The 17,250-nt window shown below is 45.6% G+C and overlaps 1 protein-coding gene across 2 annotated transcripts in view; it reads left to right on the top strand.

Moving 5' to 3' along the window:
- Positions 1–592: 592 nt before the first annotated feature.
- The window catches only part of fgfr2 (fibroblast growth factor receptor 2), a 39,025-nt gene continuing 22,367 nt past the window's right edge, over positions 593–17,250 (top strand). The window contains exons 1-5 of one of the 2 annotated variants that reach the window (XM_018680189.2): positions 593–1,449; positions 3,609–3,864; positions 11,435–11,692; positions 12,033–12,107; positions 16,224–16,393. In XM_018680189.2, the coding sequence (XP_018535705.1) occupies positions 3,684–3,864; positions 11,435–11,692; positions 12,033–12,107; positions 16,224–16,393 (684 nt within the window). In that variant the 5' untranslated portion in view covers positions 593–1,449; positions 3,609–3,683. The remainder of the gene's footprint in view (positions 1,450–3,608; positions 3,865–11,434; positions 11,693–12,032; positions 12,108–16,223; positions 16,394–17,250) is intronic. The other variant, XM_018680187.2, reaches the window with a different exon arrangement.

The raw sequence follows: 17,250 nt of genomic DNA, 5'->3' as shown, positions 1-17,250 counted from the left end.
AATGTAATTGAGTGAAAGTATAAAATAACATCAAAAGGAAACACTCAAGTAATCACTTATCCAAATGTTTATAAAGCAGTACTCCACACTGAATACACACATACAAATATTATGTTGGCATTTTATTTCCATTGTGCTCCAAAACCAGGAAATGACCCAGATCACTGAGCTTCATCTTATGACATTATTGTTCATTTTAGAATAATAAGACACATGAGACAGGTCTCACTCACCATCTGACTATACTGACAATACTGTACTTAAGGACAATTTTGATGTACTTTTACTTCACTTGATTATTTCCATTTGAAGGTACTTTATACTTATACCACATTTCAGAGCAGGTATTGTACTTTTATGCTCTTGTGTATATTCTAATATTGTTTCGTTGATGCCTTTAACTTATTTCTTGAGTATTTTTCCTTTATTATATCATATTTCAGTTTGCTGACGACACTCAAGTACTGTCACAGTTTTTCATGCAGGACATTTCTCTGCTAAGCGCCGCACCATTCAGATATACTGAAACACACTGTACGGATGTTTTGCGTGTCTCTGTGTGCGTGTGTGTTTGTGTGTGATCAGTGCGTCTCCACCTACAGATGTCACTCCTTGGCCACTGAGGGGCGTTGTTACTGCGGTCTGACGGCTCCGGAGCGGAGCAGGGGCCCTCGCACCGGACCCAGATTGAGCAAGTTGAGCGCAGGGCAGGCAGGCAGGCAGGCAGCGCTGCAGTTTGATGGGCGGAGGAAGGCACGGCCCAAAGACACTGCGGCCAGGAAGCGGCTCGAATTACACTGGGGGTGCTTGTGTGGGGGGGGATGACACCCACTGGAGTGAAGGAGGAGGGCAGTGTGTGGAGACGTAAGGAGGAGAAAAAACCTAGTAAACCTGACAAAGCGTCTGAGAAACAGTGCGAGGACTGTCGGCGGAAGAGGCGAAGGAGACGCGAAAGACGCTCTTTTCAGCAGAGGAACGCACACTGATGGATTTTATGACATTTTGCATCGGGCAGCTGTTCTCTCGTACATTTTAACCCCCGCTCTACCTCCTTAGTAGCTGCAAACTTTCTCTTTAGTTGACAAGTGCGCGGCTCGGGAACACTGGGCATGTTTTGCGCCCTAGAAGAAACTTGGTGACGGGGAGGAAAGTTTCGGGGGACAGCAGTATGGTTCTCCGCGCTGTTTTCGAAGGATAACGCGTGTAAAGTCGGATTTCTTTGCATGGCATTGGACTACACTGCTCCTCCGGTTTGGAATATATCCTCTGATCTGAGTTGATGCCGGTTGATTGTGGAATAGTAAGCTGAGAAAAAAAGGCAGCGCCTCGCAGATTTTTTTCTGGTGCATTGTGGAGTTGGAGACATTCCTCCCTCTGGATTCAGCTCATGCTCTCTCCTCCCTTATCTGTGCATGCCAAAACAGATCTCCACGATTTTAGTCCTCCCTGGTAAGTATTTTCTGTTTACGATAAAGCTCAGCTGGGAAAAGTCTAAAGCTTCCTCAGAGTCTCATCTGTCAGGGTTTCTGCTGTCATGACAAATAGGCTGCGTGGTTGGAGAAATACTTTGCGCTTTTTGGGTTTGTACTTTTTTCTTACCGGAACATGACGGAGTGAGAACTATTTTACTACTTACAGTTTAATTTACAGAGTTTAATAACTACGAATTTGTTTTGGAGACTTTTCAGAAGTCTGTAAAAATATTACAAAGTTCTCCATAAAGATTGTTATTTAAGATTTTCTTAAAATAACATCTTACAAAAATAATCAGTTAATATATGTGATGAAGTTAATTCAGTGAAATCTATCTGTTTAGTTTAGAGGGTGAGGAATCACACAGCACGGTGCATCATCACTTCAGGACCCATTAACAAGTGTCCTGGTTATTTATTACTTTGCTTAATTTTCTACGTTGCATTTATGGTGCCAATTATCCTGTGACCGCAGTTGTTTTTTCACTGCTTGGTGCCGGAGCCCTAAATCACTGAGCAGCTCCAAATGAGCCCCCATTGTGGAAAAGCCAACTGATTTGAATTTCAATAGGAATTCAATCACTGCCAAGAAATTTCATTCAAAGCCTGAGTTGAAATGAAGGCTGTGGTCATGTATGGAGCAAAGTCCCTCATGTGTCTAAATGTCATGTCAGCAACATGGGAAAGTTTGTAATGAAGAGCGAATTATTTCATTTCTTTAAACCCTTTTCTGTTGAATTGTGTGTGTTTCCATTTTATTTGATCTTGATCTTTCTGGTTTCTTTTCATCCTGTGGTTATAGTTATACCTGGAGAATAATGTGGTGTTTTTTTTTATTGTGCTGCAGACATTACACACTTCTAAATGATGTAAAACGAGCGAAGGTTTCTGGGTAATTCTGGTCTCTTTTCGTCCTGCTGGAGTTTTTAGACCGCGGTAAGAACCAAAAGCTGACTGGTGCACATCCTGGTTACAGTTCATTAATAATTCATGTGTCTGAGCTGTCACGATCCACAATTAGTTCCATAAATTGCAGAATCAAGTCGATGCATTTCTGTAATAAAGTTAAGACGTCGGGATAAATTCATGGATTCACCCCGACACCGTGTGCGCGTCCACAGTCCGTATCCCGTGTAGCCCCTGAGGGGCGACTTAAAGAAAAATCAGCATGTGCACGTTTTCAGGTTCGCTCTCTAAAAGTCAAATTACATGTGTCTTTGCGGGTGAAACCAATCGATACGTCCAGCTGGAGCAGAAGGAGCGCAGGGAAGCGTGACTTCACCAAACCTCCAGAGACACTTCAGCGCGGTTGAACCACAGATGTCTGGCAAAACAGATCGGTGTGTGTGTGTCCCAATATTACAATATTGCATTTCAATTGAAGCCTTGCCGGTCTCATAATCAAGTCACGAAAATGCAATAAGAGCCCTTCACGAATACATTTAACACAACCGCAGCGGCGCGGGCAACAGGTTTGACGCATCTGTTGGAATAAACGATGTCCAGCTAAACGAAACTGGGGCCACGTTCGCTCATCTGGTGTCTGTACTGTGCCCGATAGTTTCAAATCATTCCCTGACTCATCTGTTCAGGATACATTTAAATATTAATTTGGAGGAATAATGTGAACAGCGTGGTAAATGACAGAGGAGATGGAGTTCTATTTGTACATTTTAATAAAATAAGTCTGATCTTGGAACTGTAGCTGTGTGACTCAGGAAACATCAGACTGGTTAGACTGAATACTAAGCCTTACAGAGCTTGAATGTCTCTTAATTGGCTTCTATAAAACATTTCAGTGCATATAATTATAGATGAGAGGTAAAGGTGGATGCAGGGTGGTTGTGTGTTGACTGTTGGCGCCTCACAGCTTCGGTATGTCTGTGGCATGGCTTGTTTGACAGCATTTTGAAACACATTGTGTCTTTGTTGCTCTCTGTTGCTTCATTATTCTGTCTCACTTTATCTAGAATAAAGAAAGAGGAGAAAATGATGTAGAAATTATTGAAATGATCTCATTCTTATTTTCTTTTTTCTCCTCTGACGCCTCTGTTCACATTTCTGTCTACCTCTTCAATCATCGCTCCACCACCACCTTCCTTTCCTCCTCCTCTTTCTCTGTTTTTCACCTCTCAGCCCAGGTGATTGGGTGAATTCCAGTGAGTGACAGGCCGACCCGGCTGCAGTTGATGGTTGGGCGGACCCCCTCAGATGGGATCAGTGTCCAGGGGGAGGTGGAGAAGGGGGGTATGGGGAGCGCTGGCCCCCACTAACGGGATGGCCTCGTGGGCCTGGCTGCTGGCCGCCGTCCTGCTGTCCTTGCTGACCGTCAGCGTGGCCCGGCCGCCCCTCACCGCCACCAAGGAGGAGGAGGCCACTCTGGAACCTGAAGGTAAGCAGCAGGGGGACGGGAAGGGACCGAGATGACGAGTGGGGGGTGGAACCATTTGTTGGGTTTGTTTTTAGAAAGCAGGTGTAGGTCTGTCAAGTTTGTTTCCCCTCTTAAACCTGACTTCAGAGTTTTGCTTAACGTGTGTTTCCTTTCCTTAGAATCCTTGTCCTTAAATAACTTAACAACTTAACCTCCAGATAAATGAAGAATATTTAGACTTCTTCATTTGAAGAAAAATTTGTAGCAAAGCCACGTGGGAATTCATTTTCTAAAATTCAAATTTCACGGTTTCCTCTGTTACCTGTACACTTACAAGTTAGTATTTGAATTCTCTTGCAGAGAAAGCGAGGATTTCAATCCTCTGAATCTGTTTAAATGTCACTAGAAATCTAACAAGTAGGAAGTAGAGAGTGTGTGTAAGGTTTTGAGGGGATTAAAATGAATAAACAGAGGGGAAACAACTAACCTCGGCATGGCGAGCCTCTTGTTTTCCTCACTGTGAGACGTGTGATTCACACTTTTTTGTTGTATTTCTCTTTCTGATGTCTGTGGTAGTTCAGGGCATGCTTGAGTGTTAAAGGCAGGTTTGTGACCCTGTGTGGGAGGACAAGGGAGAGCAGTGGAGGAGGGTGGGACGGTGTTTATGCTGGCATCTCTCTAATGCCTTGCTTGCCTGGAAAGAAGCACAAAGAGAGAAATCATGATCAAGAGTTTTTAAGTTTTGCTTTAATTCTTCGAGTCACAGCAGCCTGCACTCCATTTTCTCCTAAGTTTGTGAATTAAAATATTTTAAAGCCATAATTGTTACTGGCAAAACAATTACATTTTTAGAAACCTTTTGTGAAAGGCCATTTTTTAAAAGTTTTTTTTCTTTTCTTTTGAGGTTTCTCCATTTTCTGTCTCCAGTCTCAGAGTCTGGTCAGAGACGAGCTAATTAGAGTTGTTGTGATGGATGGTAACTCACATTCCAAAGCCTTTTGTTCCCGGGCTTTAATCAGCATACTAATTGTAAGTTAGGCCAACAACAGAGCATCACTTTTTTAAGCCACCTCCCCCGTCCCCATCTGTCCCTACACACACACACATGCACACACTCTACCTTGTCTTGCCCTTTGCCCTAGAGGTCAGGTATCATTGTTATCTACCTTGATGAGAGGCCGGAGCTCTCCTCTCTGGTTGTTGTTTTTGTTGCTCAGTCTGAGACTGTTTGGCTCCACGCCGGCACGCTCAGAGCCCCGTGTGGCCCGGACGCTACGCTACATGGCCACAGAGAGGACAGAGCGGGGGGGGGGACAAGGGAGAGTTTTCTAGAGTTATACAATCCTCCAGGAAAGTTCTAAGAGGATTTGTGCATATTTGACTTCTCCTTTAGATGGAGAGATTACAGAGCGCTGGGCAGCAGTGAAGTCATGTGACTGGAGATTAAGTGGCTAGACCTAGGGGTCACATGATGAGGGATCAACAGGGCACAGAGAACCTGGTCTGCTTATCTGATCCTGAATCAGTTTCCCTGCTGCACATGGCAAACATACATTTTTTTACACTGCAGCTGTGATTGAATCAGCGTGTCCACAGCTTCAGGTTGTCGTGGTCTCCTTCTGTTCGCTGGTCCTGATGGGCTGTACTGGTGCCACCTGTATGGCATAGATGTCTGGGAGACAGATTGGCTGGACCCACCCTCTCTGTCCTAATAACACCCCCCTACAGAGATGTTTAGGATCCCCCCCCCCCAGCCCTCTCTGCCCTGCAGCCTCGGTCACACCGCTGCCTGTGTGTGTGGGAGCAGTAATTGCTGTAGATTCATCAGATTGCATATCAGTGTTGTCTCTATAGAGCCCACGCCTGCACCCCTGGTGGCCCTGCTAGTTTGTTTACCTGTGGCTGCTGTAACAGTAGAAGTAGAGCGAGCGCGCTGGTTAAGGCCTCCACAACAGGCCTATTGTTGTCGCTGTAGCCACTTCAGTATCTATGGGAGTGTTTACCTTGTCCAGGCGTCCTCCATTTGCACAGTGATTAAAATACTCTGACTGAGCTGAATAACAATGGCACCAAACACAGGAGGTGTGTGTTTGTCTGTAACATTGGTATTCTCTGCACTGTGGTGTGTTCAGGCCCCTCTTTGCATATAATGTGGAATAAATGTGGCACCAGGCACGCTGGAACGCAGGCTGAATGTGAGTGCAGCTGACAGGAGTCAGCTCATGGTTTGGCTGTACTTTCCTGTACTCTCTGCCAAACTGTTCCTCAAAAAAATGTTCTGATTAGCTGAGAGGCAAACACTTCAAAATAGCTCAATAAATCAAGGCTACATTATGTGTCAGGGATGAGCCTTTCATGCTCAGATAGACACAAGAAAAGAAGGGATGCTTGTCAGCAAAAGTCATGTTTTATTTCCTGAAGAGTTTCTGGGCACAGTGGGACTTTAATGGCTCTCCTGACACATTTCTATATTTCGTTCCCACCTGTACACTGTACCTTATTTAATGAGATGAATAGCTTATGTTACACTGACTGTTTATTAACAGTTATGATGACTATAGACTGTTATTTAAAATCATAGTTCCAGTAAACAGTTGGTAGTTGTGTGTCAGTGTGTTTCTCTGTGTGTGAAGGTGGGAATGTCACAGAGTTGAGGGCTTATTACTTTTCTGTAACACTGTGCTATCTACACAGTAGGAGTTCAGCTGTAAAAGTGTAAAAGTGTCAGTTTGCCGGTTAATGACACCAAGTGTGTGTGTGTGTGTCTGTATGTGTTTATGTGTGTGTGTGTGACTGTGGCGATGGCATTGGAAGTGAACTCTAAACAAACACAGTGTGTCAGCCTGGTGGTGTAGCCAGGGGGCAGTTGGGCTAAATATACGGCTGTCACACAATGACTTTTATTAGCCTGCCGTTGGCTGGTGTTAATCTTGAAGGTTCGAGTGTGTTAGTGGCTGTGTGTGTGTGTGTGTGTGTGGACTGTTATTTGCCTTGGCTGATGTGCGAGAAAATATCTTGTAACTCTACTGCTCAATCTCACACCTGTCTGATAAGAGGCTGGGAAGAGCTGCTACCTGCGCCAGCTTGTGCCTCAGGTCTCGGTGGACTGTCCCGTGTCCGGCAGGAATCAGAGAGGAATCTGAACCAGCAGAGACAGAGTGCAGGATGATGCAGGGAAAAACGGAAAAACAAATAAAATACATATATTCAGGAATTAGGCTCTGATGCAAAAATAGTGATGCAATTTTGAAATAAAAGTAAACAAAATTGTAAATTCATAAAAGAATGTTTTGTCAGATTCTGTGGAAATTGGATGTATTTTAACTAAATAGTGTTGCACCTGGTGTATGTATATTTTAGAGTTGCTGTAGCTGTAGTGTGTATGATGATTGATCTGAAAGGTCACAGATTTGATTCCTGCATTAGCCTTACATCATACTTGGATGATTTTTTTGGTGCCTGGCACTGAGCCTCCTGCCTGCTCACTTCTCTGGAGAAAACTGCCACATACAATGTAAATGTGCATATTAGAGCTGAAACAGTTAGACAGTCAGTTATCAGCAAAAAAAGAATCAACTGTTTTGATAATTAAGCTTTCCTTTCTGCAATTTTCAAGAAGAAATTGTGAATATTTGCTGCTTTTTGTAAAGTGAATCTCTTGAGTTTTGGGCTGTTGGTTGAACAAAACAACACATTTGAAAATGTCCCCCTGGACACTGAGGTTGTCTCAAAAAATAACTGGCACATGAATCGCTACTGAAAGAAATCTCTAGGTGCAGCTGTAGTGTATGCATTCATCTGCTTCTGTATTCAGTTCTCAAGATGAATCTGGAGAAGCCAGAGCAAAGTTGAAGGAAGCTCTGCTCTGAGGGTCACGAGAGCTTCAACCTAAAAGGATTGTTAGAGATAAGGGGTGACCAGTGGGTTAAAGGGGTCGAGTGGGGTTCAGGCAATGCCTTGATGAAGGGGTGAAGGGGTGGAGGGGTGGGTGCACCGGAGGGGCTGTTGCCATGGACGACAGCAGGAGCCAGTTCATGGAGCTGCTCCTTTGTCAGAATAAAAAAAAAAGCTAAGGAGGGATTTAAATGTGAAAGGACATCAGAAAAGAGGGAGAGACAAAAAAGGGGAGAAAAGTCCTGGGATTTGACTACGTGAGGAGGATACAGAGGAAAGAGGAGAGGTAAAAAGGAGGGATAAGAAGGGAAGCAGAGATAGTGTCGTTTGTGTATGTGTGCGTTTGACTGCACGCATGCTGAGTGTGTGCCTCCGAGATGGCAGTCATTACATTTAGTCCACCTATCCCGTGGTGCAGAGCGCGACAGAGAGGAGATGGCAGAGTAGACTTACAGCTGAGTGAGCCTCTCTGCAGAAGTAAATTCATATCATCATTTACCAAAAAAATAAAAAGAAAATCCAGCGCTACCATAAACTCCACCCTCACCACGCTGCCACGGTCGCTGCTTGGCTCTCACTGATATGACAGAAAGACAGACGTTAAGGAGACACTGGCGAGAATTGCTTGCTGCATTTTGCCGCAGACTCTCAGGCTGCGAGACTAATTATTGCCAGACAAGACAGTGTGAATGAGGACGGAGCGATAGCGAGGAGTGGACAGCCTGAATCTATCACACCTGATAGACACTTGTAATAGCTGTCAGAGAAAGAGAGAGAGATGGGTTTTGAAATGGAGATGTGCTTCAGCAGGAGCGAGGCAAAATGATAGTGATGAAGGAGGGAGGGAAGAGGAGAAAGCTGTTTGATTGAAATCGAGCAAAAGTGTGTGTGAGTGTGTGTGTGTGAGAGTGAGATAGAGAGGCACCCGCCCCCTCCTGTGGTGCAGAGAGGGATGAAACTTTACAGAGATGAAAAATCTGCAGTGAAGTGTTTCAACTCTTCAGCTCAGCATGCATCCCTGGACTCCTGTATACTCTTTTCAAGTGGAGTAAGGTGTGTGTGTGTGTGTGTCTGGGTCCGTATCTCCTCGTATGGATGTGTATGATACATGCTTTTATTAAGGGGTAACTCTATCTGTATTTTCTCAGTGTGTGTGTGTGTGTGTGTGTGTGTGCTTACACAACACAGGTTCCCATGAACAATCAGGCATGCTGGAGGTGTCAACAGGTTTGGGAAGTGTCAGGGTTAGGTCAGCAGGGTCAGCGGTGTGGGAGCGGGGGCAGGGGAAGAAGAGGGCAAAGCGGAAGGGGAGGTGAAGGAGGGAAATGAAGGAGCAGCAGCAGCAGGAGGAGGAGTTGATGGAGGAGGACAGATGGACACAGCAGAGATAAGAAAATGATGAAGGCAGAACTAACACGTGAATGCTTTCTTTAATCACATGCACCATTTGGAGAGCGTCCTTTTCTGTTCCCTTTTTCTCCCATCCTTTCCTTTGTACTTATTTCTCTCCTTCTTCCTCAGACCTCTCCTTGTAGTGTGTGAGTATCATCTTTCTATGAAGTACCTCAGCACCCCTTCTTTTCTTTTCAGTGTGCTGACAGACAGTGCAGCCTGTGTGTGTATGTATGTTCCAGGTGTTGCGTTGCTTCGTCAGCCTCATTTAGGGGCCCCTTACATTGAAGATGCCCATACCTGCTGGCTTCCCAGCAGATACCTACACTGCTCTGTGTCCTGGTAGTTACGACATCTCTTAATCTCTAAAATCCTAAATCAAACAATAAAGGAAAAGCTGGAACCGGTAATAACGTCAGACCTCCGGTGTGGAAAACCATGTCGTAAAAGGTGGCAGAGACAGCCCCCATCAATCAGCACAGGAGCTCCACCTCTTATCGGACCACACACTCAGTCCTGGGTGGCGGGGGAGGGGTTAATTATTTCTGGATTGAAGGAAAAAGAAAGAGAGAAAAAAAGACAATATAGGAACTGTACCTGTGTGTGTGTGTGTGTGTGTCTTCTTGCCCAGAGGGAATGTTTAGAGGCTTGCGCACATGCCTCAACTGCTGGCGGAATGACTTTCCCTTCCTGTTGAGGCTAGTGTGTATGTATACTTTACATTTAACACACACACACATACACACAGAGCAGCAGCACATAATGGGGCTGGGATTTTGTTGAAAAGGTGCATTGAGGTACAGGAAAGGCTGGGAGTGCCACTGCCTCTGTAATTACACCTGTCAGCCTTCAGACAAACACTCTACATATACCTTCATCACTTATGCTTTTCCACTGTTGCTATTTTTCCTCCTCAAATCTTTTTAATCCCTCTCTTTTTTGAACCTTTCCTTTAGTTCCCTCTGAAGAAAACACACACACACACACACACACACTTAGACATTTTTGTACTGCAATAAAGAGGAAAACTTGGAATTTCTTCCATTTTTTCTCACAGTTGATGGCTGCAAAGAATAGTGAGATCTATCTATGTTTGAGCTGAGTGAACGTACACATTTGTGCATAAGTGTGTGTGTGTGTGTGTGTGAGTGTGCGCGTGTGTTAAAGTCTGCCTCAGGGGGACTGGAACTGGCTTTGGTATATATAGCAGAAGCCAGCTTGTATTTCAGGCAGGTTTTCCCCCTTTTGCTCAACATTCAGTCTCAGTCCAGAGTTTGTACGTTTACGGATAAAATCCGCCCTGATGTAGAAGTGCAGTCTCAGCTATGGGCCCTCATACTTCACTTTTATACATTGGACATTCACCTCGTTCTATCTGTGCTGTTGTACAAGTCAGAGGACAGGGTGTACACACATGCACTCACAGGCTGAGTTGGATTTTCTCCCAGAAGTGAAGGTTTTATGCACTTTGGAGTCTAGCGGAGTTTCTTGCTCTCTGCCTTGGCCGGCAGATCCTGTGCCGGGGTTGTAGCTCCTCCATGGCCATGTTATGAAAGAAAACGAAGAAGAGAGAGATGGAAAACAGAAGAGTCAGGCTACAGCCAGGTCAAGGTTTTCGAAGCTTAGGCGTAGAGTCAAAACCAGAGAAAAGCCAAAAAGAGAGCGCCCCCTCCTCCCCCTCCTTCTCCCCTCCCCTGCCTGACAACTGCTTCCGTCCTGGACCTTTCTGGCTGCTTTACTTTCTGATGGGCAGACGTGCTGGAGTTTTATGACTTTTTTTTAGTCTGAAGAGATCTGTCTGTACTTCTCCTACTCACCCACACACACCGGCTGCTTGGCATCCACGCTAAAAGGGAGGGGTGGTTGTGGGGAGGGAGGTTGTCTGTCAACACAGCTCGCAAAGCATCGATTGTTTTTTTTTTTCTCTCTGTCTCTACATATGCTGCTCTGGCCGTAACTGCATGCTCTGAATCTATAAGCACCAATCACACTGCACACTCGATAACAGAACAGTGGTATTTTCTAAGGGCTCCGTTTCAAATGACTGACTGGGAGTTTGTGGTAACGACATGTTGGTGTGACGGTTTAAAAAATGGGCCTCCTCTTTTCTGTATTGCTCCTCCTGCATAAGTTGATTAAAGTGCATCCATTGGGGGTTAAATGGTGTTTTTGTTTCTTACACTATGGCTTGTTTCTTCCTCTCCCACCTCTCTTTCCTCCTTCTTGTGCACCCTCTTCCTCCTCCAATCCATCCTTTCCCTCCCATCCTTTCCCCCCTCCCTCTTCCCACCCACTCGCTCTGCAGAGGCATCGAACAAATACCAAATTTCTAAGCCCACGGTGTGCTCAGTGCACCCAGGGGAGGTACTGAAGCTGAGCTGCCCTCTGCCAGCGACGGGGACCATCACCTGGACCAAAGACGGCAGCTCTCTGGGCACCAACAACCGCACGCTGATAGAGCAGGAGGTGCTGCAGATCCGTGATGCCACGCCCAAGGATTCGGGCCTGTACGCCTGCACCAGCGTGGGCAAAGACACGGTCTGCTTCATAGTGAATGTCACAGGTGAGTCAGGGATCAGGCAGGACAGAACAGGTCAGGATGGGACAGGGAGTATGGAGATGTATATTGTGTCTGAGAAGTGGCCATGGAGCAGATATGGTCAGGGATGAACATCCTCAATTATTTTGTTCTTTCTGAACAACTCTGGGGTCTAGTGAGTGTGTGTGTGTACAATTACAGTAACAACCAGATCAAAAAATGGCCTCACTCTTGCATTTTCTTAACAAATTTGTGTGTGCAAATTTGTGAGCTCGTGACAGAATGAAGACCTCTGCATGCAATACTGTATGTGTGTGAATGCGGGTTGCGAAACGGCGGCAGTAACCGTGGTTACTCTGTGCAGATGCCATCTCGTCGGGGGATGATGAGGACGATACAGAGCGATCGGAGGACACTGGGGCGGACGGAGAGCAGATAAGTGAGTATGGGAGGAACAAAAGGAGGGATGAATGAGTTGTGATGCACTATCCTTCCTCACCAACTCCCAGAGATCAGGCCCCCGTGAACAAAGCCACAAGCCTGTGTGCTTTCACTTTACTTGTTCTGAAACGGGCCGATTTGGGACATGGTGAAGGGATTTTTAAAAAATTCAACATTTTAAAGTAGAACATCTCTCCGAGTTTGTTTTAAGCCATGTCCTGGTCTAAAAGAACAATGATCAGTCCTTAACACCATGCCAGAACTTAGTCTGGTTTGCTGATTGTGATAGCTTAACGCTTACGAAAGATTTAATCCCTAAGAGGGAAGACTAAACTTTGTGTTTACCAGCACAGTTGAAGAGAAAGTGGATGGTCTCTCTTCTTTCAGGAGGAGACGGATGTTAGCAACACAAAAACTCAGGTCAGCTCTGCCTGCACCCACATCTCTGCTATTCTATACCTTAGCGTTCCTGTCTAGGCCTATACTGTGAGAGTGTGTGTTGTATGGTGTGTGTCTCTCCCAGGCTAGATGCCCCAGGGAATACAGAGATTCCTGACATTCCTTCAGCTAGTGTCTCTCAGGTAGTCATGGAGCCAACCAGCCAGCCAGCCAGCCAGCCAGCCAGTCAGCTGGGCTCATCCATTATGAAAGACACCCATCTGGACCCAGTTACCCACCTGATGGGCCTGTGTGTGTGTGTGTGTGTGAGAAAGAGAAAGTTTTGCCTCAGGTTGTGTATGCGTTGGTGAGTATCTGGGGTAGTAGTGTGTTTATGTCACCACGTGCACATATGCATGTGTTCACATACACATAAACTCACAGAGAAGTGGCTGAAGTAAAGATGAGGGCTTCCACATCTTGTTAAAATTCTCCACACGCATTGCGTCTCACCGTGAGTCCTCCTCCTCCACTTCTGGGCTGACTGTAATTGCCTGAAATCCATTAAATATGGGGGAGAGAGAGGAACTCGGCAAGAGGAAAAAATTGGGGAGAGGGAACAGATCCAGGCATTCTGGTGGTAATAAGCTGTTTGAAAACAAAGGGAAAGCTGTTCTGGCAGTACAGTCGCATTTTCTCGCTGTGTGTGTTTCTGAAAATTCTAAACCGAAATTATTATTAAAAGAAAGGGGGAAGAAGGGGAGAGGGAAAAAGAAGGGGGGGTTGTTGGATCAGCACCAGCACTTCTCTGAGCATGGCGTGGAGCCTTGGCTTCGGGCCGAGGACTGGACTGAGGGAGGAGGGTGCATGTAGGCGTGGGAGGGACTGAGAGCGGAGAGTGCGGGGTGTAGCTTTATATTTGTGGCTTTTTTTTTTTTCCTTCTGGAGCACTCAGACATGGCTGGGCATCAGGCCACTGTGAAACAGAGCATTTTGATTTGACTTGTATAGAAGAGTGAACAACATAAGCTGGTGAAAAAAGTTGAAAAGGGAGAGAATCCAGAGTGTGTCCATCGTCAGCAGCGGGTGGTGTTATTGGAGGAGACATGGAAGAGCCTCTACAGGGATCTGTGAGGGAAGCTGTGTTCAGGGGAAGGGTGAAGGTGGGTAGGCGGAGGGGAGGGGGGCAGTGCTGATGTCATGATGAAATTAAAGAGCCACGTGGAGACTTGCTCTCTGTGTTGGGTCCCATTGTTGTCGCAAAGTCTCCGTCCTGTTGACTCATTATCGTCATCGTTCATTGTTAACGTGCCTCACCGTCAGTTAGAGGATGAATAGATGAATAGATCTATCTCACCAGCATAATTAAAGTTGTGACTTCAAGTCACAGACTGAGAGCACTCATGCATCATTTTCCTACTCGAGTGTTAGATGTTTTATATGTTGTTATAGGTACTCAAGTGTAAAAATCGATCTCGAAGTTGAAGGTTATTGATTATTTGGAAAAGTTATGAAATGTTATAAGAGTGAAGTTGTGCTTTCTAGAAGTCAAAATTCCAAGAAAATAAAATTGTATGGTTACATGGAAAAAGTCAAGATATTCCAAATAAAGTCATAATGTTAGGAAAAACCAGTTTACTCCATCAGTTTTTACAGTGGGTAATGAACATGAACACGTCATTTTGAATAATGTTGACTATTTCAGCCGTTCTTTTTATTTTGTCCGAGAGCAGTTTATTTGTTTGAAGTGGGTGGGACTCAACTGGAAAAGGTTGATGTCATGTGTCTCTGTAAACCAGTTAGGATTTATCCTCACTTGATTCAGGATCAGATTGTAGCTGTGGTGTTGTTTCATAATGTTGCAGGGCTGAAAACATTATCACAGCTCCACGGCTCAAAAACATGTATCATGACAAAGCTTAGCTCAGGAGAAGTAAGACTGTTTAAAGAGGACCAATACTCACCAATACTGGATTCTCACAATCTCACATTGTTTCCTAACAGTGGCTTGAATAATCCATTGCACAAAGTTGCCGTGTTAATCTTAGATAAATGGTTAAGAGGAGGATATCACTGCTTAACCAGAAATCATTTCAGCAATGAAAAGCTACTTTGGGACACTGGTGGATTTAGCTCTCTGGAGGAAGTCGGAGAGAGAAAAAAATCTTGACTCATAGCGCAGGGGTTAGATAACCTCAGCTCACCCCAGGCCAGCTTAGGATAAACAGCCGTGAGTTGGGATCCGGATGCATGGGGCTTTGGGGGTGGCGGGGGTTCCTGGAGGCCACAGCAGTTGGGCCAGTGAGAGTTTGGCTTCATCTGGAGAGAGGTCTGAGGGTCGTCTCGTTTGAAGTGCTGCCCCTCCGGACAGAGAGCATGGGAAACAGCACCGCTCACCTTTCATGTCCCAACCTCATCCTCCAACCTGGCTGCCAGTTTGGGGTCAGAGGTCGTTTCAGAGAGACAGCCTCGCGACTAGCCAGTCTCCACCTAATCTGTCTCTGTCTGAGCAGATGGAGTGATGACAGGGAGAGCGAATGAAGAGAAATGGAGGGGACTAAGAAGTGAAGAAGCAGGAAGAGAAGTGCAGATAGTGAGAATGACGAGGAAGAAGAAGAAAGGAGAATGACTAATTATAGTTTGAGTGCTTACGGCGTGCATCCATTCAGGAAGGAAAAGCCCTGTTTACTGACTTTACTATCCAAGTATGCACGACTTGTCCGGTTGTGCATGCCAGAGAAAATGATGGGAGGTGTCTAATAGTATGCAGATTGGACAGGCGGGAAAGAGAGTCGTGGGAGGGCGCTTGAAGCAAATATTCTCCTGGGAAGTAAACTTATGTATTCGGGTCATATTAAAGTCAGTAGTGGTCTTATCTGTGGGTATTCCCTCTGTTGCTTGTACTCGTGCTTTACAGAGACAAAGTGATGGTGTGGGAGTCCTTTTGGTTTGTTGTTTGACTTTGAGTTTCTCTTCCCCTCCGAGCCCCATCTGCTTAGGCAATCACACTCCCAGGTGCAGAGAGAAAGGGCGGGTGGGGGGCTCGGAGGAAAATCCAGCTGACTGAGGCTCCGAAATTGGGAGAAAAGAGGGAACCAGGGAATGGACAAAACACAAGGAAGGTGACAGATTTCAGTAGGAGAAATGGTAACAGTTTGCCGTTGATAAATCTGGGGAAAAGTTTGCGTTGACAGCCCTGGAATCCTTTGTTAAACGTGACATTCATTTTCTCCCCTGACGGCACATAATGATTTTCCAAGGGTGATAAGCATCCCTGGCCCGGCCGTCCATATCTAGCCAAGTGACAGGCAGATAAACAGGGGAGCTATGGTAATTGGAGGAAGTGGAGGGAGGAAAAAAAGCTGCTAAGTGGAATGAGATGAAATTGAATGTGATGGTCTAGTTACCCTCTTGGCAACGCCCAGGCACATTCTCCCCTTAGAGCTGATGTTTTTTCCCCCTCTGTAACACCCCACTGAGCCTACAGGGAGAGTGTGTGTTTTTATTTAACTGTGTGAGTGTGGAGCTCTGGGTTGTGTTATGCAGACGGTGGGTCAGTCAGTGCTGCCGGGGGGTATTTCTCTGGGAGTGTTAAGAGTGGTTCAGGTTTGGCTCTTTTGCAGTCACGCTTCCAACTGTATCTGCCTCTGCCGGTCCAAGGCCCTTAAGCCAAACTGTTGAGGACATGATTAGCAAATCTCACCCTGACTGAACACCAACTGTTCTCTGGTTGTAGGCGCTCCGTATTGGACCTCGTCAGCAAAGATGGAGAAGAAGCTGCATGCGGTGCCAGCTGCCAACACAGTCAAGTTCCGCTGTGCTGCAGGAGGCAACCCCCGGCCCAAGCTGCGCTGGCTTAAAAACAGCAGGCCTTTCCGCCAAGAGGACCGCATGGGAGGGTATAAGGTAGGATAAACAGTAATACATCATACTTTTTATTACAAATGTCAACTGCCTTCCTTTGCCTTTGGCTGCTTTCTGTGCTGCAGTACCTCTGGCCATTTTGTGAATGTATTTACAAGGGACGTCAAGCCTCCTTCTTCCAATCATTCTCTGGCTGTCCTTTCACCCCTTTTCCACCCTTCACTGGAGAGACAGGAGGAGAGTAGACAGAGGAAACGAGGGCAGGGTTTCTGGTGTGAAATTGGAATTGCTCATCCGTGCACCTCCTCTCACCAGGATACTTTGCAGAGCCTCTCACTGTAACTCGAAATGGTTCTTTACCCCCAACAATTAGAAACCTAAGCCCGGGACTTAAGGGTTAAATGCCCCCAGACAGTAACGTATAGAGAAAGTAGGTAGCGTCAGGGGTGAAATGAGTTTCGAATGCTGAGGTAACTCAATCAGGGAGAACAGGTCCCACTGGCTTTGCTCAGAGACTAGTGTGTGATTCTGTTGTTATGAAATGCGATTTACAAACACTATTGCTGAGCTGGTTAAAGTTTAAACTGAAAGAGCTTGATGTGCTGTGCAGCTCATAACTCTCTGTTTACACATAAAGTAAACCACAGTGACTTAAAAGCAACTATAAATGAACTCTCTGCATTCGAAAGGAGGACCAGAATTATTATGATTTCAGCGGTCATCACTTTAATTCAGTGGTCAGAGTAAGAGAGTCTGACTTGCCTATGCATGATGCTGTGGCTCCAACAAAACAAGCTTTGTTTAACTTGTGAGATTGTCTCTCACCCAAGTCCCATTTTGGGAAATAAATGGTCTGAGTTGATTTCTATGCAATGAAAATACCTGATTCTGTATGTCAT

Source organism: Lates calcarifer, linkage group LG16_LG22, assembly GCF_001640805.2.
Source record: "Lates calcarifer isolate ASB-BC8 linkage group LG16_LG22, TLL_Latcal_v3, whole genome shotgun sequence".
Lineage (NCBI taxonomy): Eukaryota > Metazoa > Chordata > Actinopteri > Centropomidae > Lates > Lates calcarifer.
The sequence above is the reverse complement of the archived record's forward strand: the minus strand, read 5'-3'. Positions and strand labels throughout refer to the sequence as shown.